Raw genomic sequence first — 25,877 nt, forward strand, 5'->3', positions numbered from 1 at the left:
TTCCATCTTTAATTGCATAACAGCATAAAGATATTGCTGTCACTATTTAAGACTTGTCTAACTGTAGTTAGACTCAGAGGGCAATGCTGCAGGAACATGAACCTGCTTTTACCTGAGGCTGCAAACTGCACCAGCTGGTATCAGCTTCTACCCTGCAGAAACCTCCAGAAACCTCTGCTTCAGATCACTGACATCCACTGCAGTCTTGGGCTGCTGACTGCAATAAGAAGAGTACCAGGTATCTGTGTGGCATCACTTGCTGTAGTGCATACATTGTTTTAAGAGCATTAGATGTTAAATTTTGCCTTTCAACTTTGCAGAAACTTAGGAGTTCTCTTACCAATAGAAAACATTAGTGTGCAAAACCTGTTAGGTCTGTGTTCATCTTTGCCTTGGGAGAATGAATACAGGCAGGTGAGAATGCTCTAAACCAAAGAAAACCAAGAACTTTCCCTTTGGACAGCTGGTGAAAGAGGGGGAGAAGCTGCACAGAATTTCATGGTTCAGAAGCTGCAACTAAAAATAGAACTGGATTTCTTCATATGTTAATGCTAGTATTTATGAGGGGCTAGACTCAACTGCAGCAACCACAATTAATTAAGCCAAGTCTCAGCAAACAGACTGCAAGAGTTCTCTTTAAAATCAGCTTGTAGATGATGGTGGTTGCTATTTCAACTATTCTTCACAATATAATGAAAACAAAGCAGACCTGTATGCATACTTTTTTTAAACTGAAGATTTATTGGAAAGAAATTTGATCCCATATCTTTTCAGCAATATAGGATATTTAACATTTTATATAGACTGTATTCAAGTAGAAAAGATTACATTAAAAATTTCTTAATATTGCACTTGGGACAAGCCGTGGCTAAGCTACTAACATTAGCATTCCAGAACAAAATCAGACATTGTCTTCAGAATTTTAGTGAGCTGCCTTGTGTTACCTGCCAGATTTCTTCACAGGTACTTCGACACACTTTGCTATTGAACTGCTCACTAAGCTAAGAGTAATTCCTGCAATTTAAAGGTAAAGGCAAGCACTATGCTGTATGCTACCAGGAATGATTTTGGCAATTGCTTCATTCACATTATTTCACACTTCAGCCAAGATACTGTAGTGATTCACTTAACTCTTGTACAAGATCCCAGCATACATGTGAGAGGCTCCAATGCACATGGGAAGTGAAATACCCAGCTCTTTTTACACATCATTTCAGCCAAATTACCACACAGGCAGGAACCTTTTGTGGCTCACTGAAACAGACAAGTAGGTTGAGCAGTATTTGCACACAGCAAGACTCAGTCTTTGCATGCCAGGCCCAGCACGGCTGGCATCGCTTCACATTATAGCAGTGTCTGGCCAAGGAAGTGCCCACAGGGATGGGCATTGAACAAAGCCTGAATGGGGGACAAATCCAAAAGGGAGCCTCAGCAACCAGCAGATAAGAATTTTCACAGAAGTGTAAAGGAGGAATTAGCTACTGAGTCAGTATTGAGGATCAGAGAGATTATTAAAAAAAAAAATCCTGCTTAAAGGAGTGGGATAATCAAGAATGATAGCAATCTAATGGCTGCTGGAGAAAACAGGATAGGGTTTAATTATTAACTAAAATTCTTGCTCTGAATTGGTATTTAAAGACTTTGTATCATGAAAAAAGATAAAAGTTTGCATTTTATAAAATAATGAAACTAAAAATCTGCACTGTGCTAGTGCACTGTGAAAGAAAAGCCATGGACTTTACGCACACTACATGCAAAAGATGGAAAGATGGAAAACGGCAATTCAGCAGCAGATTCTCTCCTCTTGTATCTCGTTTACATTCCCAGAACAGGTTCACTTACAACAGTTAAAAAGAGAAACCATTAATTTTCCTTCACCTTTAAACCCACCTTTACATCTTTAAAAAAAAGTAAAATAAGAATGGTAAGTCACTAAGGTCCATTTTATTTGCAGTAGCAGCTTCAATTTTTGTGTAAAAATAGTGTCAGCAGTTTTTACTAATGATGCAACTGAACTTTTGCTGTAGTAGGAATTATTACACAAAAAGCAAAGTCGTTTATTTGCTTTCCATCCTAGCTTAGCAAATCACACAAGTAACTCAGCTCTCTGTAGGAGCCAATCTATCCAGAGCTGTATACTTACCAGATTAGCCTGTAAAGGACCAGTCCTTACTGTGCATATTCAATATGAGGAGTTTTCTTTCACTGTTACTTAGTCCAAAAAACATTGAGGCATTTTAATACAGACACTCTGCAACATTCATTTTATCTTCTTATTTTGCTGTAGATGTGGTAAAAATCATGCAGTTTGCAGGCTTGGTCTTTGGAACAATAAGGTTTTAAGTTACTGGTTTCAGTCACAGAAAAAAAATAACCCAACAAAGACAGACCAGTAACGACACAGTAAATATCAGCTGCATGAAAACATGAGAAAACCACACTTTGAAAACTTGATTAGGAAGTGGATACCAGGAAGCTGAGTTTTAGCATATAATCTGCAGCCATTCACCCATCTCTGGATATCAGTCATTCACATAAGTCTTTGTTTAAATCCTGCCTTGCATCTCCAATAAAGTGTCAATAGCAAAGTGTTACATAAGCAACCAGTGTTAAGTAATTAGCAAAACACAAATAATGGTGCTTTGGCTCTCAGGGTAAGGAAAGCTGCACTTTTGCTTTTAACGGCATGGTTTGTACTCTTCTAAAACCTGAGCAAGTATCCCCTTAGGTGGAAAAAATATCTGATGTCCCTTGTTTACTGACATACTACATGTGACTGCAGTTACTGACTGAACATGTCATACATTGTGTTTGTAGAATTTTGTGATGCTTATCCTTTTTCAGAAACCCTAAAACGGCTAAAGTTTGTTTTGAATCTGACCTCCCTACACTATCCCCAATTACATTTGACAAACAAATGATATATTTCTTACTATAAACATTTAAACATAATGAAGTGCTATCTTGCTTGGCTAGAAAACTCATAGACTTGAACATATGCTTCCAACAATCAGCTAAATCATAATAAGCAGAAACAGTTATCAAAAGTTATTAAAATTGTTGTGCAATTGTAACAGGCTCATAGGCTTTTTCACTCCATTTCCCATATTAAAAATTTGGTAGATGTACATTTAAGAGAACACCATCACCACCATCAAACAAACAGCCACTCTGCCAGGTTCTCACTTGGAAACAAATAGTAGCAGTTGTCTTTTCATTAAGAAGCTAAGATGGTGGCCAAGCTCAGCAACTTGGGCAGCACTGCAGCATTTCAACAAGTCCAGGAACAGCCAGTCCTGAAACATGCTGGTGCAAAGGTGACTTAAAGCAAAGCCTGCTCTGGGATCATGACACAGTTGCAATGAATCTGTCTGGTACTTGCCCTTAAAGTGGTATCAGTTGATCTTCTCTAGCCTCAAATAGCAGTAATAGTAACTCTTAAAAAATGAGCAAGTCCTGCTGGCAGCCAGCAAGCAGCAGTCTGTATGCACCCCACTACAAAACAGTACCTCCACCCTATAACCACAGCTGGATTTTCATCACCTTCTCTGTGAACATATGTGCACAGAGGATCTTAAACTGCAGTGCTCCAATCTGCTCAACAGATTCCTGCACCCTACCCTGTGCTGTGTAACTTCCATCTTCCACTCAGGAACTCTGGGCCTGGCACTGCCAGGTGGGACGGGGAGAGAGCCTGACAGAGAGTGCCAGGCAGGAGGCCAGGGAAGAGCTGTGGAATGTGCAGCCTGCTGGGAGGGCACTCTGTGCCTGTGTCCCCAGGGAGAGCAAACAGGATCAGAAATGGCAATGGAGGGATCTGAAGACTGAAAGAGACAGCAAAGATTAAAACCAGTATTATAGGTGGCTTTGTACTGCCATTTTTTTACACCCAGTTTCCAGTTCTAAGCACAAGAGTACAGCCTCAAGATCTGGACAAAATCAACATTCATGTTTCCATATCTCAACTGGACAATTCAGGAACCACCATCAAATTTGGCAAGCGTGTTTTCACATCAAAAGAAATCAGGTGCTATATAGGAACAACAGAATGAATGCAAGCAACTCTTCATATCTGTGATGGATTCAACAGGATCACTGGCAAACAAACCATTTCTGCAAATCAATCTTTAGTAATGTCATACTGCCTAGCACTTACTACACAGACATTGCAAACTTCTCAGGGCCTTGATTTTAGTATTCCCTCTGACAGGTACCAAAATAAACATAAATCCATACCAATCAGTGGCAGCTATGATTTCTCAGAAAAATGCCTGTATTGCTTTTTACTTCACCATGTTCTGTGTGTAAAATGTCCTCTTAAAAAGTCTTCCATTACTAAGTGAACTACTACAGCACAGTGGAACTATCATCTGTAATACCAAACATAGCAGATTGCTTTTGGAAGTGACACTCATATCCGAGTAAAATGATTCAAATGCTAGAAAATATATGACAGAAGAAGAAAGAAAAACCCAATCTTGGAAAGAAAAGCCCAATCTAATAACCCTTACTGCACTGAGAATTTTCTCCCCTATGAAAACATACAAGGCTGCAGTAAAATAGTCAAAGATGTAATATGTGTCAGCCTGGGAAAAGCATAAGCTAAAACAGCATGAAAAGTGGTCCTTATTTCCATTTCGGGTATAACTGCCAGAAACAACTATTTTCAGTATTTGGAAAGGCAAAATTTGAACTTCATCACTTTAATAAAATTATAACAACCTATCAAAATCAAGGAGACTTAGGCTTCCACAATTTCAGGATTTAGATTTTTTCCACCACATTATTTGGAAAATAAAAAACTTCAAGCATTGCTTCCATCACCAGCATCTTCCTTCAACTGCCCATTGTTTAAGTGACTGAACATGAGCAACATTGTGTAATGTCTCATTACTCTCAACAGTATGAAGAGACTAAGAATTGGAGTTAAATCTAATATTTGGCCTAAAATAATTTTCACAAGACGTGCAACAAAATACCCAGCTTGTTCAGAAGCAAGTCTCTTCACAACAGCTTTGTCTTTTACATTTAGAATTTTTCTGTCTGGTAAGATGCAAATATAATGGAAGTCTAACATCTACAGTTATGTAAGTACACAACCCCCCCGCATACATCACTAGTAAATAATCAGACTGCATACAAGACTATTTGTAAAAGTAGTAAAACCCTTTGATGCTCCATATTTATGCTGGCAAATAGCTCTCCTGATATAAAAGGCACTTTGAAAACCCAATATGGTTTGGTTCATTAAGTTTGCAAAGTACAAACAATTGTACAAACATACAATTATATTGAAGCATGTCAGCCATTGTGACATTGTCTACAAAACAAGTTTCCAATTGCCGATAACACTGGTTTGATGGGAATGAGCAGTGGTTTCAGCAGCTATACTGAAGACATGACAGGGTTTCCAGTACCACAATCTTAAGTAAAAAACCCTCAAAAACTTACAAGTTTAGGGGCCCCAAAAAAAACAAGACCCAAAGTCCAGAACATTCATTCAATATTTACTCCTTAGAAGCGAACTTCCTCCGTAGCCCAAGGGCAGAAATCTATTCAGTCAATTCCAGACGTGGTGGAGGCAGGCTCTGTCTCAAGAAGTGTTGCTACACCAGTACAGTATGGAAAGCTTTGGTCCAACAGCACCATTCCAGAAACTGACTACATGGCTGCAACATCAATCTGTATGTAAAGCTGCCTCACTCCTGCCTGTGGAAAAGGGAATGAGAGTTAAAAATGCTGTAAAGCCAAAGCAGTTTCTGATCCTGAACATCAGCCCACATCAGTAAGTGACCTAGCAAAAGACCTAAACAATTAATTTTTCTGTAATTCATCTCCACATTTAGCACATCACTCAGAGAACACCAGATGAGTAAGGAGTTCTTCCCACAGTCAAGTGCACACACATAATGATGTATTAGCATTAGTTTTGCTGCATTACTTCTGATTCATCCTAAATAACTGCCACATATGAAGCTGCACAAAAGCAATTCTTACTTTCTTTTGTGCCAGTTTAACTTCCTGAAAAGCAAACTGCTTGAAGAACTGTCAGTTAAAATGGAGCTAAGCACAAGATCCTAACGTGGTACTGGTTGTTCAAACCAGTTCTACATTTTGAACCTATCCAGAAATCCGTCACATGTGCAAGCTGCCAATGCAGTGAAAAGCCTGTGAGTAGGTCTCTCTGTGGTGAGAAACTCTATCCTGAGAGAAGCCTCATCTGTTTTCTTAGTTCCTTATAGGTCAATATAGATCAACCCCATTTGATACACCTGAGACAATTATATCTGTTATTTCCATAAAGTGGCATGAAAAACTAATGCAGAGAGGTACACTAATTCCATCTACACAGCTGAACATTTTGAAATTGCTCTATACAGCTAGAGCAGGAAGGCTGTTCAAAAGAGATACCAAACTCAGAAATATTTAGCCTTTCTTGATAAGAATTACAATGTCACATCAAGCTATTCACACTTGGAGATGTGACTTCCACTGATAAGACATACCTGAGTAAAAATATTATGAGTCTGGCTTAGAATCCACCTCCCATCAGCATCAGGAGCTACTAGTAACTTCAAAGTCCCTATGTAAACATCAGTACAGAGGGTCCAGAAATGTGGATCATGTAAACTGTAGACTCCTTGCAACTGCTGCACCTAAAACAAGAGGCAAATTTTAGAAAGTGTATTTCAGAAAATATTTCCGGTACTATGGTTTTTTACAGGAAGTATTATAAAAGCCAATGCATTCATTTACTTCAAGTTCACTGTGCATTTTGTCATGTTTTACCAAAATTTTTTATTACTATCTCAGTTATTGTAAGGAAGTTGAAACATGGATTTGTGTCTGTGTCGTGATTTTCTGCACGTGTTGTGATTTTGTACCCTGCTGCATTTACATTCTACAAATATTTTACTGAAACCATTTCGGAAAATGGAGGTGCTCATGAGAGAAAAGTCAGTAACTGGATTTGAGATGGTATCCAGTTAAAACTGCCCTTTTTGCAAATGTGCAAATTTTGCCATGAAACAATTTGTGAGATTCTAACTCTAACAGAAATACATTCATACATCATTTACAATTTTGTGAGGGCTTAGATGGGTCCTGCCAATCCCTTTGTTTTTCCTCTTTGCACTTTCAGCAAACCCTCCATGTGATGATTACAGCCTATAATGTCTGAGAAGAGGCAGCACTCCTTCAAGTGCTTTGTATTAACTTTGCAAAGGCACTTCATGGCATACTAATAGAAAAGTTAAGTAGGAGAACAGGTCAGATCCAGAGTAATCTTTGTATTCTTATAAATACACTTCCAATGTTATGTATAAGCACAAACTACTTTGGGAGGAATAGCTTCAGGATCTGTTTTTCTGAACTAACATAGGAAATTTTTAAAACTCAAACTGAGGTGAAGCTACATGCAATTTAGGACTCTGGGAAGCTATTAATTAAACTGGTACCTCCATTTGTGTATTCTAGGGTACCTTTGACTGGCAAAGCATCATAAAATCATTCCTTTTACTGGAAAAACATCATAAAATGTCCTCATACACACAGCTGAGGCTCAGTCAGCTGCTTGATCAGTCAGAGCAAAACCAGCTTAAGAGCTCACCCTCTGGTAGCACTGTGGCAGGGCATTTTCCAGGGAAGGAGGAGTTCGCTGCATCAAAATCCCAATGGACTCTTTTAAAAGTGGAACAATACTAGAAAGAAGAAAGGAAATTAGCTATTATTACGTTTTCAAAAGGTGCAAGGTGAAACCTAAGATTCCTTGATGCTGAGAAATTTTTCTCTAGCTCTTCCATCAGAAGCTGAGGAAGTCACCATGAAAACCCAGTACAGAAAATAAAAGGATTGACAAAATTGCTATGGTGTCCTATCAAAGGCAAGATTATTTCTCCCCCACGGTCTCCAGAGTCAACTGGTGGTCAGTCACAAAAGATTAATGGTTTAATCTAGGGACTTGAGGTGAAATCTTCGAAGTTATACAACAAAGCAGCTGTATAGATCAAAACCAACTTAAATGGCAAATCATTCACAAGCAACCATAAAAATACTCAACTGAAATTGGGTTTGCTTTTGTGTTTGGTTTAAGGCATATTTTTCTTATGAACTAAGATAATAATGGGGTAATCATAAAACAAAATTAGTGTGGAACAGTCCAGCTACAACAGAGTTATTTTGTCAGGAACCGACAACTTGGCATATTCTTGAAGTGAACTAAGTGTAGGGTCTCATCCAAGCTCAAGGGTTAAACATTTGGAAGCAATTAGAGGTTCCCTCCTGGCCAAATGGTCTTTAATCAGCAAACTAAGAAGACATTTAATACCCTTTTTTATTATTATTACTTTTTGTTTTTTAATAAAACCAGGAGAGCAGTAAGCCTATGCCCTGAAGCTACCACTATTCAGCATGGTGATTTTTTTTTTGTTTAGGAGTAGTGCATCATGTCTGATTCAGTAGAGAATTCTAAAATTTTCAAGTGGATGACAAATATCTATAGCCCAACAGTAAAGTTTAAAGAGCAATTTAATTTCAAGAGCATACAAGTCACCTAACATTCTGAAAGTGATTATATATTGCAGAAACTGTAAGCTTCATTTCAGAGTTCAGCACTGGCATCACAGCTGCAGTACGTGGAGTTATGGGATTAAAAGCACACCTGAAACATTTGTAAGAGATTAACTGGAGCAGTTGTTAAAGGACACTGCAGAACCTTTGTTTAAAATCTCATGAAGTAACATGGAATGCATGGCACAGACCAGCTGTGTATTTGCAGATGTGAACAGGTGACCTAATCATTTTTTAAGTGTTTCCATTTGAACAAGGGGCCGTGCTGGCTGATGGACTGCTCAGCTCCCTCCCTGGCTAAGCCTTGGCCAGGGTGGGAGGGAGTGTGACTCTTGTCTAATGAACCCCTGCAAAAACTCCACCCTGAAATGAAACCTTGCAGGCACAGAGGCTGTTCCAGCCAATTTCACTGCCTGGTGCCCTCCAGCACATGGCCTCCCACATTTGCACTGCCACCAAGGCATCGCTTCAGAAATAGGAAGAAGCAATTAGGGGCAAGCAGGAGTTGCCTAAACTAGACCTGTCACCAAGACAAACATTTAGCAATGCAACAACCATCAATCTGTCTAAAGGAGGCTTAATTGGAGTGTCACATTCTACAGTGGATTACAGAAGTTTAGGGGAAAAGGGTTCTCTTATTAATGGACCCATCTCACTAAATAATGTCCATGTCACAAGCATTACATCAAAGGGAGCTGGAGCTGCCAACACAATCCACTGAAGAATTGATTTCAGTTTAACTCCCTATTTAAAATGCAGGTTTGTTTCTTAATAAAAACCTTGAAAGACCAATACACAAGTTCAGGATGCAAAGTGAATGCAAGTGAACACTATTCCATTCCCATACATTTAACAAGGCCTGTCTAGCATGTGCATCCAAAGGTTTCAAAAACCACACACATACAGGCTGAATATTTTTTCACAGGGAAACAACTAAAGGAATAGAGAATGTAGTAGTCTACCTTTTAATTGAAACATACCACTTAGTGTGAGAATAGCCATGAAAGAAAGCTAAGAAATATGTCTAATATGTACAAATTATTTACACTAATAAAACTGATGTACATTATCTGATGGAAGAGAAATTAATCGTAAAGTAGATCTGAAGAGGCTATGAAACAAGAACATCTTAAAAGTCCAAAGAATAGAGTAAATCAGGATGGCTTGATACTGTTGGTGAAAGTTGAGGCATATCCCAGGTCACACCTTCTTCCTAATATCTTAGAGCCAGTGTTCAGATGCAAAGTTTAAGTTTTGCGAAGCTGAAAAGCCAAAAACCAGCTGCAGTGATGTGCCAGGCCCTCACAAATGCTGTTCAGAGCACAGGCAGCCTGTGGATGCCCCTCTGCATCCAAAGGGTGCTAGCTGACATGGTATCTTACTGTAAGCCCAACTAACACAACAAACAACAGAATCAAATTTTATGATGCCTGATGTTTTCCATTGTTTCATGCATAGTACTGAAGTAAAAACCTTTAATTTAAAAACCAAAACTCCACAGAGTATGTTCTTTTCTCAAACATTAACTAAAACCAGTATTAATCACTAGGAGGCCCTAGAAATATCAGTTCCACTTCATGTGACTGGAGAAAACATAAGGGAAGATGACAAAACCAAGCTGGCTGAAAATACAGTTAGAGATTTTGACCAAGCTGTCTCTTTTCTTTGGCTTAGTTATTACTGGAAAAAAAAAAAAAAAAAAAAAAAGTGGCTGCCTCCACAACAACTATTACAGTGCTGCTTCCCTCTGTGTTTGTTTTAATCTACAAGACTACTGAGGAAAACAAGCAATGCTGAATTCTCACCAAGTGGAAGGAATTCTCATGCATTAGCAGTCATTAAGCTTTGCTATTAAAGCAGACATAATTCCATGGCTTTCTGATTACCAAGCCTTAAATGTAAAATATCACACTCTTTTACAAGACACTAAAATTTGAAAGAACTAACCCACAGCAAGACTTGGAATAAAAACATATTCTCTACAAAAGCCAGAAAAGCAAAGGTAGCTATTGTTATAGCACATCACATTTGCACATACCCTGCTACAGAAGTGAAAGGTGTTCAAATAAATCAAAATGAACTCACTATTGACATGAATCTGATAAATACAGCCTGCCACCATTACACATGGATTGATGAGAAATTAAGAGTGAAAGCATCAGACTCTTATTTAACCTGCATCCCATTCAGATGGCACTCATGCCCATTGTGTGCCATCCTGTTTATGGCACTGTTTCTGTAGGCACAGCCAGCAAGACCCCAGCACTGGCATGACCTTGGACTGCAAAGCTGAAAACAACTCCAGGTAAAGAACCCCTTAGACAGACACTGCACTCAGAGCACAGCAGGAAATCCAGTCAGTGCTCTCAGCACTACAGAAAATAGGGGGTTTGTGTATTTGTGACAGGTTTTGTAGAAGGTACACAAACATTGCTAAGGATAGAGACCAGCTAGATTCTTCAAGTACTACAGCTTGAAATCTACAGTCAGTTTTCCAAATTCTGGGGTTTTTTCCAGCCACCATCCATATCTGCAGTGTGAAGACTGTTGGCCTGTTTCAGAACTTGAATGAATATTTTTTATTAGGCAATGCCAATTCTAATCAGACTGCAAGCTTTGCTCAAGACAAGGACCACAGGTTTAACATTTGCTTTACAGATTTTGAATTCTTTGTTCTCATAACAATGTAGTTCCTTGATTCTCAAGCAAGGCTGGCAGGTACCATTACCCTGTAAATGAAGGTAGTGCTTGACATTTAGCAATAATGGCTTAAAATAACATCAACAACAAACATGCTAGTTTGGAGGAGTTTTGCTATAGAAAATCCCTTCTGAATCTTAAGGAATGCAGCACTTCATTTGAAAAAAGTAATTTTTTTTATACTGCTATGCCCCAAACATGAAGGGACTTAAATGCTACTGGCACATCCCCCCCCAAAGCTCTTTCATATTATATCATATTCAAACAGCTCAAGATTTTATGCAAAAAATAATGTAACCCATGGAAACAAGTTCACTAAATGACTGAAGTAAATTGCCTCATTTCTTTGACCACTTAATATGCAGTCTGCATGCTCTGTGCAATCTAGTATCAGATTTAGTCTACTGTGCCTTTCTAGAAACATGTGGGTCTAATAGTGGTTTAGGACAAACTTGATTCATACCAGAGTTGTGGCTTTTGTGTGGCGACTAGTTTCACATAGCTGACTGAAATTGCTTCAACATTTCAGAATAAGGCTTAGAACACTAATGTTAAAACTAAATGAGTATTTAGTTTGAAACATTAAAAGCAGTTCAGAGACTTGGGAAATTGTTTATTGATTCAAGGCACATATAACTATGTGGACAACACTTTGGAAAAAACTTGAAGTGTGTCAGCCTAAACTACAATGAAATAGTCAAGCTTTTGTTAAAAAAATGAAAATGCTGGTAGAACAGACTTGTCTATTTTAAGCATGTCCCCATTTATGCTTTACTTGCATGAGATAGTACAGAGTAATCAAAGAAAGAATCATCAGATATTAGTGCTTGCATCCAGGAAAATTCAGATCCCACACAGGATTTTCACTGTGCAGTCAGAATGTTCTGAGCTAACTCATGAGGAGTTAGGCAGAGAATGTCACCCTAGAGCACCTTATGGGAAAATCTGAAAACCCTTTTGCACTAATTCTTAAAGGACACTTCAAACACAGCATAGTGAAGAATAAGGAAAAATTAACAGTGGTTTTATGTCCAGAACTGTCAATGAAGATTACTAAAATCAAACATCACAAAAAGAGACTCAGGTTCTCAACAGCCATCTGAAACTGCCAGTAATCTTATTTATGATCCTAAAGTGCATTTCAAGCAAAACCATCAATAGTTCAGTCTGTTGGACTGCTTAGAAAACAAATAAAATACCAACATAAAACCACCCAACCCTGCAATTAGCATTTGCTCGACTGATGTGCCAGGATGTGTCAGATGGCAAGAAATGCAGGCTTGCTTCTATCAGCTATGCTACAGCTCACTGCACTGATAGCAGAATTATTCCACTGATCATTTATAACACTGTAGACCAACAAAATAATGTTACAGGCTGAAGTCTGGCCTAAGATCAAAAGACACATCAAATAGTGAACTTTTCCAGCATTTTCAGCATAGAACATGGGTCTCAAACGTTCCTTATATCTGTGCTAGAAAACCTATAAACAGTATTATTATGACACCTCTGTTATGGAATTCAGGATAATTTTAACTACTGTATGAATGGAAGAAAAAAACTGAATTGTCATTCATGTGGTATTTTCTGCTGTACACAAAGCTGGACCCTTAAAAAACAAAGTGTATGGAAACCTTTTATTCAGCTATTACCTCTAACTCAGCAGTAGTTTCTTCCCCCTTGGAAACTTGCACATTTTCTTTCCCATTTTTTTGAGATTTCAATACTAGAAATAGTTTGTAATAATTTGTCATTTATGAAATTACAGAATGTTGAAGTCAAAATCTCTGAAGTTCAAATTAAAGTGGTGATGTAAGAGTGATTTCTAGCAGAAACATTTCTGTGGGCGTTGTGTCTGAAGCCTGCTGCCCTACTTTGACTAGCAGGGAGATTCACATCAATAATCCTGTGAATGCTGCCATGCACAAGCCATAAACATGCCATACATGGTATGAGCAGAAGTAGCTGCACTTCATCAGATGACACTCACCACTGCTGAACAGACAAAGATGAGTTATTAGGTTGTAACTGGAGTTGTGGCACACTGCCCTATGGCACCATTGAATGCGCTGCCAAAAAAGCCTCATAACATCACTCAATGAAATATTTGCTTGACCAGTCTAATCCAAATAGCTTCACAGTCACAGTGAACTTGGTAAGAAACAACTGTGAAATCCAGAAGTCCGTGAAGCATTTCCATCAGATCTTAAAAGAAATAAGGATATCTCAGAGTGCAAATGCAAAGTAAAAGACAGTTCTTGTTGATATAGGAAAAGAAAACTAAAACCTAACAGCCTTTATTTGTGAAGGAGAAGGGCACATCCTGTGCCAGCAGTCTCAACTCTGCTGCCCTGAAACCATTCTGCTCCATTTACTGGAGTACATTGGTTTATATAAGCATGTACTAAATACAGAGATGAAGCTTTCTACAGTTTGAACCTGAAAGACATTTTTGTAGTATTATGCAAAAAAGGACAAAATATGCAGATTTAAGAGGGAAAGTTTTAGCTGTAGAAAAAGGAAAAGAAAGATAGCTCATGTAAGAGCTCACCAGAATGGCTGTACAAAACAGAGGTAACACACCACTCTTGGAAGAAAAGCAAATGTTGTAAGTCATTAGCATAACAAAACCCCTTTTCCTTCTGAGCTGCAATTTCTGCTGTAACTAGCACCAAAAATCCTACCAAACACCAGTGATAGCAACACTTACCTTACACCTATAAGTAGTGCTATCAGCATTGAACAAATAGGATCTGCTATCATTAGCCCATAGTTCTGCATCAGTATAGCAGAGATGATTACACCAATACTTCCCAGAGTGTCTGCCACGATGTGCAGAAAAACACCTGTAAGAGACCAAGTGATACCATTACAACTTGCTGTTCTTAAAGCTAATGGAGCATTTCAGAGATGTTTTACAAGAAGTAGTTTCAAGAACTACATAATATGATCTATACTTTTTAAATTTGTGGTCAGTTTTGGGTCAAACACTCAAAGATTTTAATGTATTTGTAGAATATGGGCCATTTGAAGAATTTACATTCTGTTATGCACTTAGCAGTATTGGGCATTTCACAGCAAGGCTATTAACTTCAACAGTGATTAACAGCTGCAGCTAGACTTTCTTCATTCACCCTCATTATAGTACAGAAACTTCTGTTCCCTGATGCCTACAGTAGTGAGGTCTGTGTAAGATGGACAGACTGTTAACAGCTCTGCAAAGCTTTGACATGTGCTAACATTTAATTGACAACACCTTCTAGAAGTTATTTGGCAAAGAAATCCAAGACAAATAGTTTTGAAAATTAAACAATATTGCTGACATGAGAAGCCTTGCTCTTATTCTGAAGAGTAAGACTTCCTTCAAGCACAAACACATACTTTGCAGCTAGTCAAAGTTTAGCCTTTGGAGCTCTCTGCTGGCAGTGACTGGAAGTCATTCAGAAACAGCTTTTTGAATGCAGTTCTCCAGACAGGTAATCCCCTCTTCTAAGAACAACACACCACTACAAACCAGCTCTTTGGGGATTTCTCCATTTGTACTGGCTCTGGCTGGGACAGAGCTGGTTTCTCCACAGCAGCCTGCATCAGGGCCTTCTGTTTCTCATGATCCCACATCAGGAAGGCAGGGGTGGGCAGGATGCTGGGGGGCACACAGCCAGGCAGCTGATCCAAAGGGACCAGAGGGACATTTCATACCATCCAACACCATGCTCCCCAATGACACTACTGTTGTCTTTCTGCTGCTCAGACTTCCCTAGGCACTGATCTGCTGGTGGGATGTGATTGCTTGTGAGTGACTGTGTTGATAGTGACAGTCTTTGCATTACTTGGTGGGGCTTTTCCCTCAGTATTGAATAAAATCAGGTCTTTTTAATGTGCTTCAGTTAAAATGAGTGTTTCACAAAAAGACTGACTTTGAAATATCTTCAACTGAAATACTGAGTATACATAATACAGTGTACTGTAAATTCTGGAAGAACTTGTAAATGCTCCTTCTCAAGGACTACAAACAAGCCAGAAGATCATCCAGTAAGAGAAAACCCTACAGACATTTGGGTATGCCAAATAATTACTACGTCCTACATCTAACAATTGTCTCCCTTTAACTTCTGAACATTAAAAAAAAAGCTAAGTAAAACCAACAAACAGCCAACCAAAGCTCAAAACCAACATCTAAATTGTCCATAACTAATGCTCAAGAGATCAGGAAGTCCAATACTACTTCAAGAAACTGAGATGCATTACCATCTGCTCTAAACCAACTCTAAGAGTTTGATGAAATGCAAGTTTTAAGCTCAGGTACTCTTTAACAACTACATCAATCTGCATCTTCATGTTACAGAACATATATTATAATTAGGCTCCTTGGGTTTCTGCTTTTAACCACTCTTTTCTAGCTTTTCAGCATCAATAACAGAAGCTGAATCCCAGCTTTTGAGATGTCTCTTTTAAACTGTGTTGACAGTGCATCACATTTAGACTTCTGTCAATGTCTCAACACCTAGTCATGCAGAGGATACAGCAGAGCTGTTTAGAGGGGAAATGGAACTTCATTAAATGGCATCTATCCAGAAGAACCCTCTAAAACAGAGGTGTGACAGACCCAGGCAGGCAGACTTTGATAAAACCAATAAAACATCATACTTATTCTCATCATACCTTGTAAAATCTGTTTGCTGGATCCAGCCATTACTTCAAGGGAATGGTCATCTGTGAAGGCAATTATTGACACATTAACCAAGACAAAGGCTCTCTCTAGTGGCCCTTCTGTTACACTCTCCCTTTCAGAAATGTCTTGGACAGACAGGCTGCTCCCAATGACCAGCTTTTATTCAAGCTATTATTTTTTAATGCAGCAATTAAGTTAAAAGTCTTAATATGCATTTTTTAAAATACAATATCCCCTTACACAATGGATTTCTACATAAGTATATACAAAAATTAATTATCTACATTTATTCCTAATTAAAACAAATTGAGAGGTAAGACCTTCCTAGTATATAGCAAAATAAGACCCCTCAAGAACACAAGCCATGAACTGAAGTGAGAAGAGTAGGTTCAAATGAATTTGCTAACCAGAAATACTTCACTTAAGCAAGCATTTATACCTAATGTAAAAAAACAAAGATAAGACTTGGAGAAGGAACAAGTAAGTAAAAAATCTTCTCATCCAAGCAGATTAATGCCTCTGTAGCATTATTCTGAAAGACATTTTAAGAAAAACTTGTTAAAGGATAAGAAAAGACTGCTAGTGAAGATATACAAGAATTTACACAACAGCTGATTTGAATATCAAACTGCACAAGACAGCTACATTCACTGCTCTGCAAGGGTGGGGGCCACGTGGAAGGCAAGGAAGAGGCAGAAGCAGGGAGCTCCTGCTTTCCAACCAAATTCCAGGAGACCTACTGGAAGACAAATGCCAATTTTCTAGGAACAGCAAGGAAGAGACAAGTAAATATTTTTATACGCTTTGTCACCTCCTGTCTGCCAGTTCCCACACTATTCCTTGCTCTGAATGTGCACATTTTGAGTCACGTCAGATCTAATTTTATTGCTTAGGCAGGAAGGACTGGCAACCCAGCATCACAAGGCTTTCATTTGCACTGTTTCAAACAGGTGCTACCCACACAAGCTCTTCTCCCATAGTGAAGGCTACTGACCATATTTAACATGAATGTCTCTTCTCAGATTGTTTGCCTTCATAGAAAAGATTTCAGCACAGCTAACATAACAAGTATCTTTTCTATAACCATCTTAAAACAGATTACAACTATACAAAATGGGGAAAGTCTTATTTGAGATCACAAACCAAGTACAACTAAAAAACCACAAGTTCACTGGTTCGTTTTTTCTAATACCTTGTGCTGTAAAACTATACAAATGGAGAACAGTAGCAAACCAGCTCAACTTTGTCAATTGATTTTAATGAAAAATTGAAACAGGGCACCTGATAACTAATTTCCCTCTATTGCAATAGCATACAGCTGTTCCATCTTTTGCCAACACACAACATTACAGCACACACTCAAAAACCAGAGGCAAAGCAAAATCTGTAAAAACTAACGTTGAAATTACTGCAAGTGAAACACAAAATGAGGCACAAATCATGATGGTGGCAGAGCATTTAATGAAGACATTTAATGAAGCTACTTCCATGTATGATCACAACAGGCTGACAACACACTCCTTTTATTTTTCAGTAAGTTATTAATTGCAGATTTAGCTTGAGTCAGAATGACTCAGTACTTACCATGACAATAATCCTGACCATGAGAGTGTCCATGGCCATGACCATGAGTGTGTCCATGGGAATGTTTATGTTCATGGCTGTGTCCATGATCTCTGTGATTGTGCCCATGGCTGAGACCACCATTAAACAGAGAATGGCTGTGCTCATGTCCTATAAACAAATATCACCATCAGAGTGCATTTATGAATACATAAATGATGAGTAAAAGTACTCTTATGTTTGTTTCTTAGGTACTCAAAACCTATTCATCTAAAAGAAGAATCTTAAGGTATGGCTTTAAATAAGAAACTTAACACAAGGTGCTTGTCATCAATGGCTCTGCTGTGCAGACATATCATAGAGATACATAAAATATATATATATATATATATATATATATATATATATATATATATATACACATAAAATATACCAGGTTTGAGAAGTCAAGTGCTTTTATTCTGAGACTGGTTGTGCTAGACTTCTAGTACAATTTGAAAAATGTACACTTCATTAGATATAAGCACTTTAAAAACAGTTGTTTTAAGAAAGCAGAAATTGGTTGTCATTTGCAGATTAAAAATTCAAGTTTAGATAAATGCTTGAGGACCAAAGACTATGGTCTTTGGTCTTTAAGCAGTCTATGTAAATTCAAATGTTCAATCAGTCTATGTAAGTTTAAATTTTAAGCTCAAAGAGAGGCCTACAGTCTTTGCAGAAAAAAACTTCAGTGTATTTATCATGTGTATTTAGGCAAATCAATTCTGCATTTCAATTCAAAAGACACTAAGCTGAGAAACATCTGAAGCAGAATCATCTCATGCTTAAAATTTGGTTCAAATACTGTTTCTAAATTTTCTAGCTAGAACCTTGCAGAAGCCCAGCTTAAATTTGTCCAAAAAGATGCTGAGCAAATCTCTTTCAATGAAGTGTAGGAGAGTGCACCAACCCCAGAAAGCAGTTTCTGGACTCCTAGGAGTTCCAGTTAACGGATATTAACATGAGAAGTACAACAGTGGCATGCCAGGGCTGGTAATAATAAAACACCAAAGTCAACACAGCAATAGGTGACACACACACTTGGCTAGGATTGCCATTAAGAAGACATCAAATGTAATACTGGGGCTCTCACTGGGGCATAATAAGGCCCTGGAACAGAGGCTGCCAAGAAAGGAAACAGCACTGAAGTTACATCCTACCAGAGCTGTGTGAATGCCCATGACCTCCATGCTGAAAAACAAATATTCCTATCAGATTTACAATGAATCCTAGTATAGAAACAGGAAGAAGTCTCTCATGATGCACATCGGGAGGCTCAAGGGCTCTCTGAAAAACAAATGAAACAAACCAAAAAGCAAATGTAGAGTTTTACAATCCCTTTACATTATTAAAAGGCACCACAAAATCACTTAGGTACAGGAGCATTCTCATACATAACATATATATAGACATAACTTATAATTTCTCAGGACTTCCAGTTTTTGGGATGATACACAGACCGACTCTCAGTGTCTGAAAATAAAGTTCTATTATTAAAGCTGTGAAGTACAGTAGCATATTCTGAGAGTCTAGCTCAGTTTTATCATAAGATGTGGTTATGCTGTGGGATGTGGCTCAACACCATCTGAATACATTCAGGTTTGTTGCAGTATGTAGATTGCTCAAGTCACCTATAAGACTTCTAAGAGTCTAGAATGCCATTTCTTCCTTTCTCCTTAGAGAGGTGAGGCAACAAGGGGAATGAATTGAAGATTCAGAACAAATTATGACATTTTTTAGAAATTCTCAAATCTAGATTGATTTCTTAAAATTATTTTTTACCCTACTTCCCCTGGAATATTTTTCTCAATGAGACATTATAGACCTAATATAAAAAAAAAAGACAGGCTCCACCTCATAGAATCTTTACATAAATAAAATACACCATTTAAGAAGCTAGTACAGAAACTGAAAAAGCTGAGTTTCTCTGTCATTAAACAGCAATTTCAGATGGCCCTATTCTCTGTTCAAATCAGATTTCTAACCAATTAGGAACATAATTGAAATTTTCAATTCATTAATTTCAATAATTTATTCCTATTAAAACCAGAAATATTAATCCATATTAAATATAGAATGTAATAGCGTATTTGATTTCATCCCATACCTCAACACCTTCAGAAAAAATGAAGAATGCTGTAAAGATGAGGAATAAGCCATTTACAAAACCAGCAAGCACTTCTGCTCGAACATAACTGCAAGAGACAAGAAAAAGTAATAGCAGATATTACCACTTTCATTCAAATGCTGAAAATTAGAACTTAAGAGATTGGAGTGCAATCTTCTAGTTCTCAAACAGTTAGATTACACAAATTTGCTAAATGGAAGATGGCATATAAATTACAGATTAGTATGTAAAACTGACCATGCTGTGCTTTGACAGAAACTGCCTGATCCAGATTGGCCATTCTCTGATCTAGATGAAAGAAATCTTTCAGTATGTCAAAATCTTTCCATTTAAGATTATGTCTACTCAAAGTTATGATATAAATGTAATTTAGAAGCCACAAACTAAGATAAGCACATGAAACCTAATCACAGTTTTCTGGTGTTAAATTATGTTCAATATCAAACACACATGTATTAATTTGCTTCCCCTCTAGAAGGTGGATTTTCAGTAAAAGTTTTAAGTAGAAATTAATTATTTCAAACATCAAATGTTGACAATAACAAACTGCCAGATTAGAATAAGAAGTAATTTCAATGTAGCAAACACGAGGCTTAATAAAGTGTGGCTGTTCTCTGATAAAGGGAACACCAGCTGTTAAAATGCTCAGCAGTAATTAATACAGAACGTGCTTTCACTGCAATTAGTTCATGGTATGAGTCTCTCTAAATTGATTTCTATGCACACTGGAGCTTCCACCTAAATTAAACTGTGCTTTAAGTTTCGAACTATATGAGTCACACTTAAGCAAGGCAGCTGAAGCTAAATGCTGACAGGCCAATAATGCTATAGGGAATGCCCATGTTAGAAGTAATTTGCTGTTAATCAGTATTACCAATTAATAACATGGTACCACCAGTATTGTTTTATAGGGCACAGCTGCTGTGTTCAGTGCCTGCTAAAGGCCAGCTGCAGCAGATAAATCCACCAAGGGCAGTATGGGATGACACACCTCAGCCTTGAGGATCTGTGTAAATGGCAGTCACAGCTCCCAAATCCTGCTGCTTAGAAGAGTCATGGCTTATAATCTGCAATGCAGCATCTGAGACTTGGCTCCTTTCAGTTGTGGCTTTCTGTTCCAAAGGAAGAGTGGGACACCAGCAGTCTGGGAATGCCTGTAATGCTCCTCACTGCACTGTGAGGACAAACCCAGGATGTGGCTGCTTGTTCTTCACTGGTGTCATTAATACATGGCAATGCAGGGCCACTCTCTGCTCTCTAACTTGTTTCCACTAGCATGATCAGAGAGATCTTGGAAGTGCTAAACCTTCTCCCCAAAAGCAATGCCTTCATATTTTTATTATTTCTATTAACTCAGATGTTTACATAGCTCACCTTAAAAAAACCCTCACTTTCAACATAGTTTTTCCATGTTCAGCAAAAAGCTTATGTTTGTAAGTGAAAAATAACTGCCTAAGCATTTACTATAATACATTAAGGTAACAGCCTGAAGTTTCTTACCCATATGAGAAAGCATCGTTTGACCTCCATTTTGAAATAACTGAAGCTGCTAATCCAGCCAAGAGAGCAGTACAGTCAAAAAACATATGAAAAGAATCTGATATCAGACCTAAACTGAAAGAGAACAGGAAAAAATGGTTATGTTCCATATGCTGCATGTTGAGTATGAAAAAACCCTACAGACAATAATCTTTTACACACTAGCAGAATATGCTGTGCTTCTAAGCTTCAGGCATGGTTTTGCTGGCACAGAGGAGAAATCCATGCTTCATCACACAAATATGATGCCAAAACTGCTTCTGTCAGCTTTAGAGAAGGCACTCTGGAAAAGTGCTTGGCAAAAAAATCCTCCTAGCTATGATTTTGGTGATAGTGAAAGGTGGCTTCCACAGACACAAACCAAAATCCCTGGAGTAGATGTACCCACAGCCACATCTCTCATCTACATAATTCAGCTTTAAATCTTTGCCTTAGCAGTGGCAAGGCATTGACTAGGAGGTACACACCTCTCAGATCTAGAGGCTAAAAGAATTAGAGGGTGAAAGACCACATCTTAAATGTCTTACTTCAAAGACCAATGCACAACTGTTTGTCAACCTTGATTGAGAAACACAGTTAAAGTGAACCAGCATGCTAAGAGGTTCAAAGCTACTTAAATTAGTTCATGAGTTAGCCAGTCAGTAGAACTTGTATCAGCTGGTAGGCTATAGGTAAACTGGGGTTAACACCACACACAAGCACTGCCAAAGTTTATCAAATTACTCATGAACAGGTTCTGTAAGTCTGCAGGGAACTGTGTGCATTGAAACCAAAAAACAAGGCTTCATATTTAAAAAGACATTTGATAGAGAGGTACTGTTGAGCAATTGTTAATCAACAATCCCAAAAGTTCCACTTTCCCAGTTCTTTGGTTATCTAAGAATAATTACATGTACAACTCAGTTCTTGGAAACTGAAGCACAAGAAGCAATTACTGGTTTAACAAGTTCTAAAGGGTAGACACATACATTGAAGTCAAACACAAAGTTTCAAACACTTCACATTACAAAGCTAAACTATTTCAGCCTTACTGAAAACAATTACAAGATTAAGATTAAGTGTTTCAGATGAAACACTCAACAAGAGGGTTTGAAGTAGAGGAAAGACCAAGTGTCTTGCTCTATATATTTATATTTATACTTTATGGACACATATAGAGTTATACATACACACAACTGTAACATTTAAGGCAGAGGGATGAGGGCATGGTATATTATCCTCAGGTGCTGTAGTCACCAAAGCAGGAGAGGTGAAGCTGCTCTGAACAAACTTCAAAACAAGGCCTATAGGCTGGATGCCTATGAAGCAGCAAAATGGAATTTGCCATCGAATTCTTGAACAGTTTTGGTGACATCTTCCTCCTCCCCAAAATCAGGGAACATCTTTATGGAAACAGCTCATCTTAGACTTGGTTCTGAGCAGTTAGGAAGATCCAGTGAGGAAAAAAACCCACCACAAAGTACATCAAATATTCAGGCAGAAGGTAATTAGTGACAGTAACCCTAAGTTGTACTGATTGTGAAATGGAAGGAATAAGCATTGCTAAGCAGCGAGAGCTGTTTTCTGAGGTGATTGGGTTTTGGTGGTTTTTTTTGTTCTTTTTTTTCTATGGACCCTTCTGGGAAAGAGAATTGTATAAGGACTGCTACTGTAACAAAATGCCATGTAAGTTATAGAACCAGAAATAATGCAGCAAGTTACCATGGCACTGTGCTCACACCTGCAAATCTCACTAAGGCATGACTTACCTTAAGTGCAACACCAATACAGCTGTGCTGCTTTCAAGACCTAAGCTAACAATTCCAGGTGGCCAGAGGCACGTGGATTTATCAGCAGGGGTCAGCAGACTGCATCTGCAATGCCATTCACCTCACAGCACAACCAGCTCTGTATCATAGGTACAGCTACAAGTCATTGAGCTGCACAAATGGCAGGAAGCCTGGTAAGAGACCAATCTCACTTCAGCTGAGGCTTTTTTAAAGTGACCTGCAAAGTAATAAGACCTTAGAAAAAATGAGTGCAAAGTGATTACTAAAGTGATCAAATGATCCAGTCAATGACCACCAATACAGTGAAGCACCAGCAACATGGGAAGCATGCTTGAACTCCTGTAGAACCACACACACCATCCAGAATATAAGCTACTAGAAACCCTGTACTCAAACACACCGTGTCTAAAAAAAGTCACTTCCACAGCTGATTTAGTTTAACATCAAATTAAACAAATGTGCACATGTAGCAAATTTCATCCTTAAACAAGCAAACAAGCTCTCAGCCAGCAAACTCGTGACTGACCAGTGACAGAACTCCAGGGAACGGCATGGAGCTGACTGGGGGGGAGGTTTAGATTAGACACTAGGAAAAAGGGTTTCACCCAGAGGGGGCTGAGCACTGGAACAGGCTCCCCAGGGAAGTAATCACATCACCAAGCCTGACAGAGATCAAGAAGCATGTGGACAACACTCTTTTCTGAGTTCAGAAAACAATCTATTTGGCAAAAAGAAGCTCAGGAGAATTTCTCATGTGAGCAGCAATGGCACTGTGTCTTCAAAATGACAAAATGGTTCTCCCTATAGGGCTCCTTGTTTGCTTGTTATGTGCTCACTTTTTCAAGGCATGACCTGTCTGCTTTGACTGAAGACATCCCTCATGATATTCCCTGCTACCCTTCTCTACTAAAGAAGTACTTGCTAAGACCCTGTTTTGCTCTAGGACAAAATCTGGACTTAGAGATACCCAAAACTAGTGACTTGAAGTAAAAACAATCATTTAGATTCTTAAGAAAAGAATAATTTAATGGCTACGCAGTAAATCCTAATTCTTAATCTAAAGCACGAACAAAAATAAGTGTCTTCTGAATTCCAGTACACCATATTCTTCAGTGACAAAGTTCTGTGAGTGTCATTAAAGTTTCTCAGTTTAGTTACCTCATACACAGGACTTTTCAAGGTCACACTACCAAAACAAAATGCTATGTTTAAAAGACAGACATCAGAACAAAGTTACATGAACAAAAAGCTCTTTATATCAGAGCACCTAAGAAAAATATTTACATCTGCTGAGCTATTAGAAAAAAAATCCATACTCAAATGGACAGACTATGCACTCAATAATCCTCAAACAACTGCAAAGTGAATCAACATCAAAGCCAAAACGAAACACATTGAAAATGGTCTGGGTGCTGCCAAGGATAGACTGTGCCCATGACAGCGCTGCATGCTCTCTGGTGCCACAGTAGCAATTACTGTAATCAAAGTTGAGGATTTTAGAGTGTCATTTGAGAGATTCAGAGCAACTTTGCAAATATTAGGATGCAACCATTTCCAAATCCACACCACTGCATTCAATCAGGACTTTTAAGAGTTCCAGTAATTTACGTTCATATTACAGCTTTCGGTAAGGAGGACACTGCTTGACATTTCCATGCCAGTTCATTCTGAACTGAACTATTAACAGAAATATCATCATAAAACAACTACTCTATCACCAATGAAGCATGACAGCAATACTACCACCATTGCCTGTTCTCTACCTTTGTACTGCACACCAGTACTGAAGTTATTCTGCATTTCTTGTATTTCGCTACAGATTTTTCAGTAGCAGTTTAATCAAGTCTCTTCCATTTTTTTCCCTCTTTCCCTTTTTGTGCTATGTAAAGTACCACTGAGCTATACAAGGATGTGTCAAATCCTGCTTCTCCCTCGAGACAAAGATGTTTGAGGCAGCGATATCCAGGTATCCAACTACAGATGAAGCCACATTCCCCAAAGAGGATCTCTGTGCCAACAGCAGCTACAGCCCCCGAGTCCCGTAAATCGGGCCAAGGCCAAGCTTCCTCCTGAGCGAAGGAAGCACCGAGCATAACAGCAACTCCAAACACCATTCCTCCGCACCACGCACCCCGCCGGAGCGCCTCCGCCGCGTCGCCGGGACCCGGCAGAGGGGACGGGGCGCCGGTCGCTGCCCACGGGAGCGGTCCCGGTCGGGGGAAGCTCTGCAGCGGCCCCCGAGGCTCTGCCGAGCGGCCCCTCCGGACGGCGGGCCAGGAGGCCGGGCCCCGCCGAGAGCAGACGTGGCACTGGCCGGGCGGGACGCGCCGCTTCCTGCGCGCTGCAGCCGCGCTCGCCCCGCCGCGCCCCCGCCCCGGTTACCTGTTACTCCAGATGCCGTAGAGCAGCTCCACGAAGGCGAAGGAGAGGTTGAGGCAGAGGAAGGAGAAGAGGTTGCGGGAAGTCTTGTCCGCCAGGATAGACCTGCGCACGGAGCACACCGCGGGTCACCGGCCGCCCGCCGCAACAGCGCCAGGAGGCCGGAGCCGCTCGCCGGGCGGCCCGGGCGCCTCGGCACCAGCCAGCAGAGCCCCTCCACGGGGACTCGGCCGCGGCGCCGGCAGCGCTCGGCCTGGCCGAGCTCTGGGCTACTCACCTGAACCAGCCCGACACCTTCCTGAGCAGGTTGAGCCTGGGCGGCTTGTACTCATCGTCTTTGATGGAGAGGGGCAGCATCTTTCCGGCGGCGGGGCCGCGGCGCGCCGGGCCGGCTGGACGGGCAGGCGGGGCGGGAGCGTTGCCCGGCCGGCCCACAAGCCGCTTCCGGCCGCCACCGCGCCTGCGCCGCCGGGCACCGGGGCTGAGGGGGCGCGCCGGGGGCCGGGCCGGGGCTGCGGGA

At 39.5% G+C, this 25,877-nt stretch overlaps 1 protein-coding gene across 2 annotated transcripts; it reads right to left on the reverse strand.

The window, feature by feature from the left end:
* Positions 1–2,252: 2,252 nt before the first annotated feature.
* SLC30A7 (solute carrier family 30 member 7) lies at positions 2,253–25,768 on the reverse strand. Of its 2 annotated transcripts, none has more exons than XM_058030579.1 (11): positions 25,635–25,768; positions 25,361–25,462; positions 21,171–21,279; positions 19,650–19,737; positions 18,703–18,829; positions 17,525–17,674; positions 15,931–15,981; positions 13,979–14,114; positions 7,610–7,700; positions 6,507–6,656; positions 2,253–5,709 (listed from the first exon to the last, which is right to left on the reverse strand). In XM_058030579.1, the coding sequence occupies exons 1-11, from the start codon at positions 25,687–25,689 to the stop codon at positions 5,662–5,664; spliced, it is 1,107 nt and encodes a 368-aa protein (XP_057886562.1). In that variant the 5' UTR covers positions 25,690–25,768; the 3' UTR covers positions 2,253–5,661. The 2 variants fall into 2 exon arrangements, with proteins under 2 accessions (XP_057886562.1, XP_057886561.1); XM_058030578.1 differs by having other exon boundaries at positions 21,171–21,284.
* Positions 25,769–25,877: the final 109 nt, after the last annotated feature.

Source organism: Melospiza georgiana, chromosome 9 (genome assembly GCF_028018845.1).
Source record: "Melospiza georgiana isolate bMelGeo1 chromosome 9, bMelGeo1.pri, whole genome shotgun sequence".
Lineage (NCBI taxonomy): Eukaryota > Metazoa > Chordata > Aves > Passeriformes > Passerellidae > Melospiza > Melospiza georgiana.

Excerpts from the sequence above, each read along its gene's own strand:
- SLC30A7 (XM_058030578.1), bottom strand. The coding sequence starts at position 25,714 with ATGCTGCCCCTCTCCATCAAAGACGATGAGTACAAGCCGCCCAGGCTC. Across the intron at positions 14,115-15,930 it reads CAGCAAACAGATTTTACAAG|GTGTTTTTCTGCACATCGTG; the intron begins GTATGATGAGAA and ends GGTCTCTTACAG. Across the intron at positions 7,701-13,978 it reads GCACTACTTATAGGTGTAAG|TATTGTTCCACTTTTAAAAG; the intron begins GTAAGTGTTGCT and ends TCTTCTTTCTAG.